This window comes from Telmatherina bonti (assembly GCF_933228915.1).
Source record: "Telmatherina bonti genome assembly, chromosome: 19".
Lineage (NCBI taxonomy): Eukaryota > Metazoa > Chordata > Actinopteri > Atheriniformes > Telmatherinidae > Telmatherina > Telmatherina bonti.
The window spans coordinates 6,090,075-6,106,711 of NC_136617.1; the positions used below are offsets into that span (position 1 = coordinate 6,090,075).

At 40.7% G+C, this 16,637-nt stretch overlaps 1 protein-coding gene across 1 annotated transcript in view; it reads left to right on the plus strand.

Moving 5' to 3' along the window:
• nfatc1 (nuclear factor of activated T cells 1) overlaps nt 1–15,308 on the plus strand; it is a 58,206-nt gene extending 42,898 nt beyond the window's left edge. The window contains exons 9-10 of the mRNA XM_079259179.1: nt 2,674–3,285; nt 13,025–15,308. Of these exons, the coding sequence (XP_079115305.1) occupies nt 2,674–3,285; nt 13,025–13,080 (668 nt within the window). The 3' untranslated portion in view covers nt 13,081–15,308. The remainder of the gene's footprint in view (nt 1–2,673; nt 3,286–13,024) is intronic.
• Nucleotides 15,309–16,637: the final 1,329 nt, after the last annotated feature.

The following is a 16,637-nucleotide window of genomic DNA, read 5'->3' on the forward strand; positions in this document are numbered from 1 at the left end:
TAACGTGTTTGGGTAACGTGTTTATGTAACGTGTTTGAGTAACGTGTTTGTGTAATGTGTTTGGGTAACGTGTTTGTGACGTGTTTGTGTTACGTGTTTGTGTAATGTGTTTGAGTAACGTGTTTGTGACGTGTTTGCGTTACGTGTTTGTGTAATGTGTTTGAGTAACGTGTTTGGGTAACGTGTTTATGTAACGTGTTTGAGTAACGTGTTTGGGTAACGTGTTTATGTAACGTGTTTGAGTAACGTGTTTGTGACGTGTTTGTGTTACGTGTTTGTGTAATGTGTTTGGGTAACGTGTTTGTGTAACGTGTTTGTGACGTGTTTGTGTTACGTGTTTGTGACGTGTTTGTGTTACGTGTTTGTGTAATGTGTTTGAGTAACATGTTTGGGTAACGTGTTTATGTAACGTGTTTGAGTAACGTGTTTGAGTAACGTGTTTGTGTAATGTGTTTGGGTAACGTGTTTGTGACGTGTTTGTGTTACGTGTTTGTGTAATGTGTTTGAGTAACGTGTTTGTGACGTGTTTGTGTTACGTGTTTGTGTAATGTGTTTGAGTAACATGTTTGGGTAACGTGTTTATGTAACGTGTTTGAGTAACGTGTTTGGGTAACGTGTTTATGTAACGTGTTTGAGTAACGTGTTTGTGACGTGTTTGTGTTACGTGTTTGTGTAATGTGTTTGGGTAACGTGTTTGTTACGTGTTTGTGTTACGTGTTTGTGTAATGTGTTTGAGTAACGTGTTTGTGACGTGTTTGTGTTACGTGTTTGTGTAATGTGTTTGAGTAACGTGTTTGTGACGTGTTTGTGTTACGTGTTTGTGTAATGTGTTTGAGTAACGTGTTTGGGTAACGTGTTTGTAACGTGTTTGTTTTACATGTTTGTTTTACCTGTTTAGGTAACGTGTTTGGGTTACGTGTTTGGGTAACGTGTTTGGGTAACGTGTTTGGGTAACGTGTTTATGTAACGTGTTTGAGTAACGTGTTTGGGTAATGTGTTTGTGTAACGTGTTTGTGACGTGTTTGTGTAACGTGTTTGGGTAACGTGTTTATGTAACGTGTTTGAGTAACGTGTTTGTGACGTGTTTGTGTTACGTGTTTGTGACGTGTTTGTGTTACGTGTTTGTGTAATGTGTTTGAGTAACATGTTTGGGTAACGTGTTTATGTAACGTGTTTGAGTAACGTGTTTGGGTAACGTGTTTATGTAACGTGTTTGTGTTACGTGTTTGTGTAATGTGTTTGGGTAACGTGTTTGTGACGTGTTTGTGTTACGTGTTTGTGTAATGTGTTTGAGTAACGTGTTTGTGACGTGTTTGTGTTACGTGTTTGTGTAATGTGTTTGAGTAACGTGTTTGGGTAACGTGTTTGTAACGTGTTTGTTTTACATGTTTGTTTTACCTGTTTAGGTAACGTGTTTGGGTTACGTGTTTGGGTTACGTGTTTGGGTTACGTGTTTGGGTAACGTGTTTGGGTAACGTGTTTATGTAACGTGTTTGAGTAACATGTTTGGGTAATGTGTTTGGGTAACGTGTTTGTGACGTGTTTGTGTTACGTGTTTGTGTAATGTGTTTGGGTAACGTGTTTGTAACATGTTTTTTGTAACGTGTTTGTAACGTGTTTGTTTTACGTGTTTGTTTTACCTGTTTAGGTAACGTGTTTGTGTTACGTGTTTGGGTAACGTCTTTGTGTTACGTCTTTGTGTTACGTGTTTGTAACGTGTTTGTGTTACGTATTTGTGTTAAGTGTTTGTAACATGTTTGGGTAACGTGTTTGTTTTACGTGTTTGTTTTACGTGTTTGGGTAACGTGTTTGGGTAACGTGTTTGGGTAACGTGTTTGGGTAACGTGTTTGTGTTACGTGTTTGTGTTACGTGTTTGTGTTACGTGTTTGTGTAACGTGTTTGTGTTACGTGTTTGGGTAACGTGTTTGTGTTACGTGTTTGGGTAGCGTGTTTGGGTAGCGTGTTTGGGTAACGTGTTTGAGTAACGTGTTTGTGTTACGTTTTGTGTTACGTGTTTGTGTAACGTGTTTGAGTAACGTGTTTGGGTAACGTGTTTGTGTAACGTCTTTGTGTAACGTGTTTGTGTTAAGTGTTTGTAACATGCTTGGGTAATGTGTTTTTAAACGTGTTTGTTTTACGTGTTTGTTTTACGTGTTTGTGTAACGTGTTTGTGTAATGTGTTTGTAACGTGTTTGTGTTACGTGTTTGTGTTACGTGTTTGGGTAACGTGTTTGAATAACGTGTTTGAGTAACGTGTTTGAGTAACGTGTTCGGGTAACGTGTTTGGGTAACGCGTTTGTGTAACGTGTTTGTAATGTGTTTGTGTTAAGTGTTTGTAACATGTCTGGGTAACGTGTTTGTAACGTGTTTGTTTTACGTTTTTGTTTTACCTGTTTGGGTAACGTGTTTGTGTTACGTGTTTGTGTTACGTGTTTGTTACGTGTTTGGGTAACGTGTTTGTGTTACGTGTTTGTGTAACGTGTTTGTAACGTGTTTGTGTTACGTGTTTGGGTAACGTGTTTGGGTAACATGTTTGGGTAATGTGTTTGTGTTACGTGTTTGTGTAACGTGTTTGTAACGTGTTTGTGTTACGTGTTTGTGTAACGTGTTTGTAACGTGTTTGGGTAAACTCTCGTACAGGAAGTTGAATCCATGTTTGCTTTTCTTCTCAGTGCCGACAATAAAGACGGAACCTCATGATGACTTCGACACCCCCCTGCTCTGCGCCCAGCATGGCTCCGGCATGTCTGTCCCGCCCAAGCCGTTCTACCCCCCACACGCTATGACACCTATGATCTCTGACCTTAGGCCTTGCATTGTGGGCGGGGCTTATTCTGTCTCTCCGCAGAGACTGGCAGCCAAGCCCACCTCGTCGTCCTCACCGAGCACCAGTCCCAAACTGCATGATTTGTCAGCGTTGCCTTTCTCCAAGTGCCTCCCGGTGCAACAGCCAGGTCCACAGTCCCCGATCCCATCCACACCCCACGTGTCCATCATCCAGGAGACTCCTGGGCGCTACGAGGCCGCCAGCCTCTACCCGCCCAGCAGCGCCTCTTCCTCTCCAACGTCTCAGCCTTCCACCCCGACCGACAGCCCCTTCTCTCCAACCCACGGCTTGACTCCGGCCCAGCCGGTCAGCAGCGGAACCGGCCCAGGTACCCAACCACTCCCCAAGGTGATGGAGAGGGGGCGGTCCTCCCTGCAGGACGATGGAAACCCACCGGCGCCACCTGTCAGCATTAAGCAGGAACCTCAAGAACTGGACCAGATGTATCTGGATGATGGTGAGAACCGTTTTGTAGAGACAGTGTTAGTCAGCTGTAGTTTACTACATTATTATGTACTGATTTATTCAGACATGAGTCTAAATGAAAGATTTCCCATCTCTTTAACCAATTTTATTAAAAATATATGCAAAAGTAGAATCTTCTGCTGGAATCAGTAAAAGTTGTTTTACTGTTAAATGAAGACAGAACAGTTTCTAGTATGTCCAGTTACATGATTCTGGAAGATTCTCCAACCAGGAGATTAAGTGGCAACAAGTAAGGATGTCAGGGTTGGGTATAAAAGCAGCAACTACCTGGTAATGACGTCACCTACTTGCACCCGGTCAGATTTCCAAACAGCAACGTATCGTCGGCATAGAGTTCAACAGAGAAGTTTAATCAGAAACTGTATTGAACTGCACTGATACCAGGATCCATCAACCTTTTTTTTTTTTTTTAATCTATGATAACAGACAGATCTAATCTGAGAGCCTTATTGATCCGAATCCAAGTCTGTTTCCTCAGAAAGTCGCTTCGTTTGGGGAAATGTGAACGCACCAAACTAATTCTGATTCGGACCAAAGAAGCGGACTCGGTCCGCCTACAAGCACAGGTCTCGGTCCGTTTCAAGCGGACCAAATACAGGAAGCGGACTACAATAAAGAGTCCCTTCCTGCATGTGGCGTAGCATTGCATTGTGGGTAAATCCATAGCGATGGCGTTAAGGGTCCTCTGCCTCGTCTGGTGTTCATACTGCGTCCATTGTTGCAGTGGATTTCTGCAGTATACTTGCATAAGACACAATAAAAACCCAAAACAGCCATAGTTTGGTCTCCATGTTTAACTGGCAGGCGGAGGAAACAGAGTTTTCTTCTTCACGCCGGTCTTGTCCTCTCTTCTGCTAAATACTAGTGCAGCGCCACCTCTGGAGGGAATGGGGAGATATTATTCTAATGGTTTGGCTGGTTTCACCAAAGTGCAGCGTGAACATGGTCTCGGTCCGCATGGATACACCCCCCTACAGCTGGACCGGGTCCCCAACCGGACCGAGTCCAGTGGACTATCCTGATGGGAATGCACCCTAAGCAGCTGTGTCAGAATCTGTAGATAATTAAAAATGTCCGTCTGCTAACTAGTCTGAGCTCTGAGCAGCAGGACTTTAACCTCCGCGGCTGCGGAGGCTATGGGCGATAGAGGACCCCACACAGCCTTAAAATCTGATGGCTGTTGGTATTTTCATGCTTCTCTTTGGCTCAAACGGAGTCTGGAAGAAGCAGAGAAAGCCATGTGGTATACTTAGCAGCAGGGTGCCTAAAAGTCAGGCATGAGGTAACGTCCGCTAAATGTCCATTTTTTAGTCATATCTCAGCCAAAGACTGAAAACATGCTTTTTTATTCCATGTTGTGACCTTGTTACATGACAGAACATTTCATTTAACAGCTACACAATGTAGATGTTTGTATTTAAAGCATGTCTGAAGTATGCAATGCTGTCACATTGAGTAAGCAGCTTTAATTAAATATATTTATTAAATATCCACCCTCATGCACATCTGCTCCAGATTATTTATTGCCTGTCCTTCCAGTGTTGCTTCACACAATGCATGGATAGAAATCCCAGTATGTTGTAATGCAACAGCCCGACAGTAAAAGCTGACCTCTGCTTCAGCGTTCAGAGCTTCGTTTGCAGCTGCTGTTTTATTCTGTTGAGATTTGTCCTCAATAAGATACAGACACTTTCAAAGAGTGAAAACCTTCTTTTGTTATTTATATTAGCTTTAAATATCGGTAATGTTGGGGAGATTTCTCGGCTATTTAGCTGGAGGAGGCAAATGAACCGAGACGGGTCGGGAAATCCTTCCTGCATTTTCTCAGCCATGTTTGCCTTCCGAGTTTCTTCTTCACTACTTTGTATTTTCATCCTAACACGCTGTTTATATGCAGGGTGTGGCTATCAGGTATGCGCTGCTGGAGGGGGAGGAGGGGAGCCGGGAGAAGAAGCTTAGGAAATATAAGAAATGAACAACTCCATTTGGGTCGGAACGTTTGGATTGGTCAGAGTTTTTACAGTAAACTGAGGGGTCTAACTATATTTCTTATTGTTCATGATTACAGAATGTATAGACTACTATCAGGATGAGGAACCGCTTCACCCAGAGGAACATGTCTCTGAGCAACGTTATCAACTGTAGCTTTAGGGCTGATGATAAACGTTAAAGATTTACACTGTTAAAATCCTGTGAAAATCCCCCAGAAATAAATCTAAATACGCAATGAAAATTAAATCTGATGCCTTAAACAGAAAAATCCACTGAACATGAACGATGAGACAAAGCTAACAAAAGAAGTTTGAGTAAACTGACATCTGGTGGGTTCATATCCTCAACCATCTTTAGGTTTTATTGGCTAATCCAGGCTAACGCTGCGGTAAACCCTCCACCATTGCTCAGGTGGTATTTCATGTCAGTCTAACCTTTTTCCTATTAATGTCAATAAAATCTGGAAAAATTTGTACAGATTTAATATCCTCTTTGTCTGGTAATGACGCTGTTTTCACGTGACCAGTTAACCAATCTCATTCACTGTTAACTCCCATAACTTATGGTTTTATTTTATTACCAACAACAAACATAACTGTTAGCCGTTTTTTTTTTTTTTTGTTAGCATTGACTAGCATAACAAACTTAACCCATCTCATTCATTGTGTTGTTGTCTTGCATAACTGATATAATTTTATTAGCATTAAGAAACATAACTAATGTTGGCCCTTAATTATTTTCCATTAGCATTAACTAGCATAGCAAACTTAACCTATCTCATTCATTGTGTTATTATTGTCTTGCATAACTGTTATCATTTTATTAGCACTCACAGACATAATCAAAACTAGCCCTTCATTTTTTCTGTTAGCATTAACTAGCATAACAAACTTAACCCATCTCAGTTATTGAGTTTTTTATGCTAGTTAATGCTGACTCAAAAAACAAAATAACAGCTAACATTAGTTGTTTCGTAATGCAAATAAATTATAACATTAGTAATGCAAGTTAACAATAACACAATGAATGAAATTGAAGAAGTTTGTTATGCTAGTTATTGCTAACGCAACAGGTAACATTTGATATGCTAGTTAATGCTAACAGATTAAGAGACAAGGTGCTGAGGCGAGTTAATGACTAAATTAATCAGATATTGTGAAATGTTGCATTATTTGCTCTTCTCAGGCCAACGTTTTGACCAGAAAATAAAATAATTTCAATCAGTAAAACAAACAGATCACCTTCAACATACACCTACAAGGCCATCTATCCTGCTGGTATTAGACGTTTACCTCCTGCAACACACCTGATTCAGATGAAATGGTTTCTAACACAACATTAACCCGATAATCTGAGTCAGGTGTGTTGAAGCAGAGAAACATGGAAAGTCTGCAGGAAGTGGACAAAAAGCGTCATTTATTCATGTAGATGGTCGTACTGGAAGCAGGCTGACGGCTTTATTCACCCAGAATCAGGAAGTTCCAGAACTTTTTATCCTTTTGAAATAAAAGATGAAGAATGATAAAGTAAAGTAAATCCCAGTTGCCATTAAAAGCCCAGACTGCCGTTAGATTTGCGGCTTTGTGGCGTTTCTCGCCTTCGTCCCCGTGCCGGTCTGAGCTGGTGAAAGTGTTCTGCTGCATATCGCTTCCCCGATCAGTTCTTTTGTGGGATGTTGTGATTGCAGGGTGGATTGTGTTGCTGCGTTTCAGCCCTTAATGATTCAAACAGCGCCGTCCTGCTGATTGTTTGGGGTTTCCTCTTTACTTTTTTGGAGGGTTTCCTGGTCGGAGAGCCGGTCTGTATCAGTCAGCGCCAGCTCCATGAGACAGGAAACCCATTCCTGGATTACTTCATATCAGACCACACCATCCTGCTGAAGAACAACTGTGAAGTAGGACAAGTTACCTCAACACCAAGTCACTTTCAGATCTTTACATTCATTATTGAGCTTTAAAAGGTTTACAAGTAATTTGATTTGATGAGAAAATATGAAAATATAAAACACTAATTAAAAAAAATGTTGGTTATTTATGTAAAATGTGAATAAAACTATGATCTCATCAGGTCATATCTGATTCCAAGCAGAAGATAAACAACATATTAGATGATGAAACAGACATTTTGTGGAAAATATTAGCTGACTGTGAATCTGATGGTAAAAAGTAGTTTTAGGATGATGTTTAGCATTGTTACCATTTCTTCTTCTTTAGCATCTGTCTGTAAACATCTGGGGAGCCAGGAGACCAGTGGCTGGAGTTTTAGGAGAGGAATGTTTTCCTGTTTTTGTCTGATGCAGGATGTTTGATGCACACACTGCAGAGAATTTTGTCTCGGTGCCACCTGAGTACCCCAACATCACCAGCATCCAGCCTTGTCCCATGCATACAGAGACTCCTCCTAATTCTTTGATGCTGACCTCAAAATCTTTATGAAATACATTTATAAATAAATTGTTCCACACTTTTTAGACCCAGTTCATTTCTGATTGTGGTCCAACCGTGTCCCATGCATACAGAGATTCCTTCTGATTTTCTGAATGTTCTGATGGAGATGTTGCTCTAATGAAACCATTCAGCTCTACAGACAGCATGAGTGTGTTTTTACAGTGCTGTGTTGAAGCATCTCGTTGCTCGGCTGCAGCCTCTGCATCAACGTGACCCTCCGATGTCACGCTGGTGCTCCGTCTAATTTTAGGACTTCATTGTAGGCTCACTTAGAGATCAATAGATTGAATTTTTTTCAATTAGATCCTCCCCATCAAATGTGACGGCACAATGAAAAGTGGGCCATGGCAACAGGCACACAAACAGCGGATGTCCTCAGTGAGTCAGAAGATGAAGACGTGTGGTCTTTTGTTTTATCTCAGAATGAACTCAGTCCAGCTGGAATCTTCATCCGTTTCACCGTTGTATGAAACGTCTTCCAGCACATGAGGACGAGAAGCGTCATAATTCATCTGTGGTTTGGACAGTTATTGGACAGGCGATGGCACGATGTGGCGCTCTGATGGCGATGATGTCCAGAACCCTCATGTAGAGGTCTGAACTGGGCGGAAACCAGACCAGACAGGGGAGAGGAGGGTTTATCTCTGCTGGGGGAAAGTCGGTCTCTCAGACAGATGCAAGAAAGCAGCGCAGCGACGGTTTCACAGCAAATAAATGGTTTAAATATGAAACAATAAATGCAGCGTCAGAATGACGACAGCTTCGCGATCATCCTCCTGTCATCCACACATCTGAGCCGACCCTCTTCAGGACCAGACCGTTAAAGGTCCATTTCTGCACCATCATGTGGACGTCCATTTTATAGCTGTCTTACATCGCTGTCCTACATTGCCGCCCTACGTCGACGCCCTACGTCGCTGCCCTACGTTGACGCCCTACGTCGCTGCCCTACGTCGGCGCCCTACGTCGCTGCCCTACGTCGGCGCCCTACGTCGACGCCCTACGTCGCTGCCCTACGTCGGCGCCCTACGTCGCTGCCCTACGTCGGCGCCCTACGTCGGCGCCCTACGTCGGCGCCCTACGTCGACGCCCTACGTCGCTGCCCTACGTCGGCGCCCTACGTCGCTGCCCTACGTCGGCGCCCTACGTCGGCGCCCTACGTCGGCGCCCTACGTCGCTGCCCTACGTCGCTGCCCTACGTCGGCGCCCTACGTCGCTGCCCTACGTCGACGCCCTACGTCGGCGCCCTACGTCGCTGCCCTACGTCGGCGCCCTACGTCGCTGCCCTACGTCGCTGCCCTACGTCGGCGCCCTACGTCGGCGCCCTACGTCGGCGCCCTACGTCGGCGCCCTACGTCGCTGCCCTACGTCGGCGCCCTACGTCGACGCCCTACGTCGCTGCCCTACGTCGCTGCCCTACGTCGCTGCCCTACGTCGCTGCCCTACGTCGCTGCCCTACGTCGGCGCCCTACGTCGACGCCCTACGTCGACGCCCTACGTCGCTGCCCTACGTCGGCGCCCTACGTCGCTGCCCTACGTCGCTGCCCTACGTCGGCGCCCTACGTCGCTGCCCTACGTCGGCGCCCTACGTCGCTGCCCTACGTCGACGCCCTACGTCGACGCCCTACGTCGGCGCCCTACGTCGCTGCCCTACGTCGGCGCCCTACGTCGCTGCCCTACGTCGCTGCCCTACGTCGGCGCCCTACGTCGCTGCCCTACGTCGGCGCCCTACGTCGCTGCCCTACGTCGGCGCCCTACGTCGCTGCCCTACGTCGGCGCCCTACGTCGCTGCCCTACGTCGGCGCCCTACGTCGCTGCCCTACGTCGCTGCCCTACGTCGACGCCCTACGTCGCTGCCCTACGTCGGCGCCCTACGTCGCTGCCCTACGTCGCTGCCCTACGTCGGCGCCCTACGTCGACGCCCTACGTCGACGCCCTACGTCGCTGAGTTCAGTTCCGCGTTATGGCATTTTGGTTACCAATGGTAACGCATCGCTATGAAGTTGTTTACAACCGTCCGAAAACAACAGAAGAAGAAGAAGAAGAAGAAAACCATCACTTTGTTGTTCTCCACAACTTTTTCTGATGCTTTTTATTTGGCATTTTTTGGTTTCTGCATAGTCTTCTTCCTGTTCTTCTTCTTCTCTGGTTTGTTCCTTTCCCTGGTTGTGTGTCAGCTACACAACTCAACACTGCCCCCTGGTGGGTTTTGGTGGTATTGTTCCATTTTTGTGTCAGGTGAGAATAGCGAAGCTGATTGAAAAACTTGAGACTAAGTACCATTACTGTTGCATGAGACCGCTTCATATCAGACTCACAGCTACGTTTCCGTTGATCAATATTTCACCCATCTGAGGCGATCAGATTCCAGCTGACGTGTTCACATGGGACCCTTCCAGCCAGAGTCTTGGCATGTTGTTGATGTCTTTCCTCCATGGCGTTTACATCTTGTAGAAGCAAAGTACTCATCTTTTCTCGGACTTTTAGCATCAGTCGGTAATTAACGACAGTTTTAGATCTGATGAGGACCAGATTTTATTGCCGGATACGAAAGCAGTTGGATGTAAACTGCAAGTTTCAGCCTCCTCAGGGAGATGATGACACTTTGTTTTCCAGCCTCCTTCATATCTTTTTTCTTTTTTTTTGACGTAGGGAAGCTGTATCTCTGGCAGGTACCAGGTCACTGGAGGAGGGCCTCTTGTGAAAATAGATTTATTTAATTTAAAAAAGAAAAAAAACAAAAACTCGTGTTTAGTTTTTCCAGCATCGTCTCCGTCAGTCAGAGGGAATTCCTCCTCCGGTCAGCCTCAGACATCACAAACCCCCCCCCCCCCCCCAGGATGATGAAAGTGAGATGAGCTAAACAAACCTTGACTTGAGGACAGACTGCAGCTGGTCTACATGGATCACCTCACACTGTCAGCGCGCAGCCAGTAAAACCAGATAAAGAAGAGCAGCTGGATCCTGCTCAGACAGCAGGAGGTTGCATCATCTCTCCTGATAAAACATATCAGGGGATTTTACCGCTAAATTTGTCTATTAGTCTGGCTCAGAGGAAATAACGAGATCTCAGAGGAAAGCGCCTCAAAGCTTAATTAATTAAGAGAAAAATAAGTCGTCAGCCTGGTTTGCTTTTCGTCTGCTGCTTCCAGCTGTTGTCAGTCATCTGCAGATTAGCCGATGATGTTGAGCCGAGTGCAGCGAATCGGACTTGTTTTAAACTTTGTTGGTTGGATTTGGATCTTTAAAGTTGTGACTGTCGTAGATGTGAAGTAAAAGCAGCAACAAGCCGCCAACTGAACTTCCTGTGGGAGAACAGCCATTAACCCGAATCAGGAGTCGATAAATCTCGATTGGCTCCATTTGACGTGGAAACGCTGTTAATAGCAAACTTTTCCCTGATTTTATGTTTGTATGTAAATGTATCTGAATCTACTGTAAAAGTAGAGACAACTTCACTAATTTCTATCTAAATTACCTTCTGTTTTTACCTTGTAAAAAAGTTTTAAAGAAGCTCAAAAGTGCCAAAATTAGAAAAGAAAAAAAAAAAAAAGCAAATTGATTTGTCAAGAAATGATACAATATTTATTTATTCTTTTTATTTTTTTTTTAAAAACTTTTTACTTTTAAAAAAGATGTCTCTCTTTTAATTCAAAATGGACTTAATTTGATACTCAGATTTATTTTCTTTCCCAGTTTTATGCCTGTATTTATTTTTTTCCATTTACATTTTCTTCCCCCAAATTATTTTACTTTTCTTTTTACTTTCATCCAATATTTTATCTATTTATATTTTCATTGACACTTTTTAAATTCTTCGTTAAATTTAATTCTTCATTATTTCTAATCTAACTTCTAAGAAATCTAAGAAATCTACAAAGCAAAAAATTTTCAGACGGCATGTTTTATACAGTTTCTGAGACATTTCTCATCATTTTATGGTAAAAATTTTGCTCACAACACAATTCTTTTTCCCGTCTTCCACTCGCCTGTCAATGCCAAAAGGCAGCAGTTACACTAGCAATTTTTACATGGTCATAAATATTAAATATTCCAAAGATAAAGGTGTCATATTTAAAAAAATCTGGCTTTTCTAGACAGTTTTTTATTGCCTGGACCTTAAAACTTTATAAAAGAAAGGAACTGTTGCTGTCAGGCAGACGCTTCGGGATGATTAAAGCAAGAACAAACAGAATGAAACGGTTTTTATCCCAGAGCTGTTACAACCCTAAACTCTGTTTCCACGAAGCAAGAAACGTTAGCTGCAGTTTTAGAGCCGGTGAAACGACGTCGCGTTTTCATATTTTATTTTGTCATTAGTAGTGCTTGTTTTTTATAGTATATTTTCTGTGTCTTACTTAGTTATGTGTTTTTATTTCATCATTTCAACAGGAGAGCTGTGTCATAACTTTCGTTGCACTTGCGCAATAACATTAAAATTTATGGATTGATTAGTTGAACAAATATTGGTAAAAAGCAAAACTGATCCAAACTTAAACATGTAAAAGCTTTTATTTTATTATTTTTTTTAATTAATTAATTTATTTTTTTTTACAGTTTATTAAAAATAATTAAATTAATTAAATATCTTAAATGTCAAAATTGTCATTTTATATCTATATCTATCTATCTATCTATCTGTCTATCTGTCTATATATATATATATATATATATATATATATATATATAATTAATAAAATATTTATTATAAGAACAAATTTAGGCAAAATGTTTTATTTGCATTTTAGCCGCCTCGCGACATTTTTTACAGACATATTTAATAACTTTTTAATAATAAACAGTTGAATTATTCATTATAAATAGTTAAATTATTCATAGTAAATACGCAAATTATTTATAAGAAATACTTAAATTATTTATAGTAGATAACTAAATAATTCACAATACTTATATTTTTATAATAAACACTTAAATTATTTATAGTTAATAGCTGCATTATTATTGTTAATTTTTTTATAATAAATATTTAAATAATTTATAATAAATACTTAAATTACTCATAATACTTAAATTATTAATAGTAAGTAGTTATATTATTCATAATAAACAGTTCAATTATTCTTTATAAATAGTGAAATTATTTATTATTATTTGTGAATTTAGTCATAATTAATAATTTAATAATTCACAATAATAGCTAGATTATTTATTATAAACAGTGAAATTATTCATAATTAATAGTTTAATTATTAATAATGAATATTAAATCAGCAGATTTCTCTCACTGTCACATCTTTTTTTCTTTTTCAGTCAATGAGATCATCCGGAACGACCTGTCGAGCATCTCCGTCCACAGCAATGCGTAGCCCCGCCCCCTCATCCTCCGTCCACCAGTCACACGGATGGAGGAAGTCAGAAAGGGAAGCAGCGAACAGATCTCACACGATGCTTCCTGCGTGTTCGGACTGCAGAACGCAGCGTCCAGATGAAGGTCCAACATGTGCCTTCTGCTTCACATACACACATGTAGAAATCCTGCCTTTACATGTAGCAACCCCCCCTAGGAAAGGACCAATGCTGTTTTTTATGGCTTTTTCTTTTTGTAAATGAGTGCCTACGATGGTGATGATGTTTGTATATACGTATGTTCAGAGCTTGGGTTTGCATATCTGGCTTTTCTGAGAGAAAAGTGCCTTTTAAACTGGAAGTCCGTCTGGAGTGAAGCTGGACGCGTCCATCCTCAGCATTTACCACGAAGAAGCTCCTTTCTGTCAGGAAGACGATGCTGACGCACAGTTTTCTAACTTTAAACACCAACTTGTTGCCGTTTAAACCAAAGAAAAACTGCAACAAAAGGTCCTGAATGCACTAAAACTTTGTTTTTAAGCATAATTACCGTTTCTAGAGGTTCATTCTAGACTTTTCTGTATATAGAACATATTCTGTATAAACTAGATGAATTAATACACCGTGGGATGATTAGTTGTAGTTTATTGATTTGCAAACTTGCGTTTTGAACCTTGAAATTGTGCGATTTGGCCAATCGTCATGTGCATTCGGTGGATCTGTCTGATACGATGCACGACCCTGTGAGACGTCCTCTAAACTGGTAAACTGCTCATCGTGTCCAGTTTAGGACTCAGTAAAAACTCTGATCAGTCAGCATTTTTTGAGTATTTCCAGGGAAACTCTGAGCAGTTTCACTGAAATATAAAATAACACAAAAATAATTCTCACATGCTAATCATTAGCATAAATTAGCATGAGGCTCGCATTATGGCAACACGTCACACCAAACCCGACATCACAATCATGGCTGATTCACCAAATGCAAGGAAACATTCATGGAGGAAGAGGTGAAAGACAAAAAGAGACGGAACAAGAGAAGAGACAAGAGACAGACTTTTACTGTCTGGGGAGATCTCAGAGAGGAGGCAGGATGCAAGATGGCTGCTGTCACTTTCAGGAGAAAATCTCTGTAGTGTTGCTTAAAGTCCCACTATTCGGCATTCTGGACTCAGCTGACGACTCGGTCATGTCTATGTTCAGCATTTCTGGAGCTGTGGTTGTCCAGCAGCTGATTGGAACGTGCAACATGGTTGATTCGGCAAAGAAACACTAGAAGACATTAATAGAGGAAGAAAGGGACAGAACTAGAGCTAAGACTGACTTTTACTGTCTGGGGAGATCTCAGAGAAGAGACAGGCTGAAGACGAGGCTGTGGAGCTAAGTTTAGTCCCTCAGAGAGGCCTGGATTTCATGTTTCTTCTGATGTTGAGAAAGGAAAGGTGTTTGTGGAGGAAGAGAGGATTTTAGATTCAATTCAATTTTAGGTTCAATTCAATTCATTTAGGTTTGAAGAGAGTTCAGCTGAAAGCTGCAGCTTGTCTGTTCCTTTTTCTGAATCATGTTATTTACTCGTTTAAAATCAGCCTGAAGAAAAACAATTTCCCAAACCACAAATTTAGCAACTAAATGGTTAGAAACGATTTGATAAAGCCAGGTTGGCCGCCTCTTTGTGCCGTTTGTTCCTGTTTTAGCATGAATAGCCTCTGACAACATGGTCGTGTTTTCTGGAATTGCTTGTAAATGAAGGTAATAATATTTTTGCTAGCAGAAAACTGGAGCAAAAATGTCCTAAAATCCATTTTTGATCATTGTTTGAAAGAGAAATAAGCTGAAAGGTGAAAGTAAAACAAATCTCTTTTTGTGTTTTTTGTAATGTTTGGCTGCAGGAGAAGTGGTTGGACTATAATCATCTCAGCTTGATGTTTAACTCTCCCTGGAAGCTATGCAACATGCACGTCTCAAAGATTTTTCAAAACTCATTGTTTTGGTGACAAAACCAAAGAAGATTCAGAAACACAAACAGCAATACAAATATGTATATTTAAAGTGTTTTTATATTTTCCTATTCTTTTGTGTAGCATGTGCTGTTTAATCGTGTTTATTAATCATCTTCTTTCACACATTTCCTTTATGTCCTCCTTTATCTACAAAACATGTTGAAGTTCTTAAAATGCTGTTGCACCCGACTTTCCAGTTGTCAAACTGTATGTATTTAAGAGTCTTAATGTATCTGCGGAGCATGAAAAGCCATACTGAAATGTTTACTGATGAGATTTTTTATAAATTCATAACTCTGCTTTAATTGTTTTATGTACATGTCAATAAATACGCTTCATCTTTATCCGTCTCTGCTCTGTTGTGGACACCAGAAGAAAAAAATGTGTTAAATCCTGTTGAAGGAGGTCTTTCTGAAGAATGATTTATCAGGATTGACAGGAAGATAAAGTACAAAATCATCTGAATCAATGGAGCAATTTTAATGCTCAAAACATGACGGACAGAAGAAAAGGGTAGCAAAAAATAAGTCGTAGAAAACGTTGACAACTAAAGATATGGATGGATGGATGAATGGATGAATAGATAGATAGATTTATATATTGATGTATGTATTGATGTATGAAGGTATGTATAGATGTACAGATTGTCCAAAGAAGAATGCTGCACAAGCTGATGAAGATGATGGAGGATTCTTCACACCCTCTCCACAACACAGTGAAGAAACAGCAAAGTGTGTTCAGTGAGAGGCTTCTTCAGGTCCGATGTAAGACTGAAAGATAATGAAGATAATTCCTTTTTCTTTTTTTTCTTTTTTTTGTCTTGTCCAGCATTTAAGCAGGCAAAATGGATTTTATGGATGCTGCATTCTGCTGGGCAAATTTACTTTGTCAAGGGAAGCATCATAGATATGAATACAGTACAGTAATACAGAAATACAGAAGATCATTCCTGCCAACAGCTTCTGGAACTCGTTAAATATCGACTAGAATAAAGCATTTCCCTTTGGGGATTAATGAAGTATTTTTAATTTCAATACATTTTCATTGATGTATGTATAGATGTATGGGTGTATGAGGGTTACATACATACATATAAACATCTCAACATACATACATACATACATACAAAAATTCACACAAACATGCATATATACATACATGCATACATACATACATACATGCATATATGCGTACATACATTTATGCATTCATACATTCTAACATACATATATACATACAGACATATACATACATTCATGTATGCATACATACATACATACATACATACATACATAAATAAATATATGCACACATGCATACATACATACATTCATTCATTCATGTATGTATATATAATACATACATATATTTACATACATACGTGCATACATACAGACATAAATGCTTTCATTCCTGCATACATACAAACATGCATACATACATACATACACACATACATAAATCCATCCATCCATCCATACAAACATACATAAACATGTATACAAATATACATATATACATACATACATACATACATAAATACAGTCATACATAAATACATACGTACATACAAATAT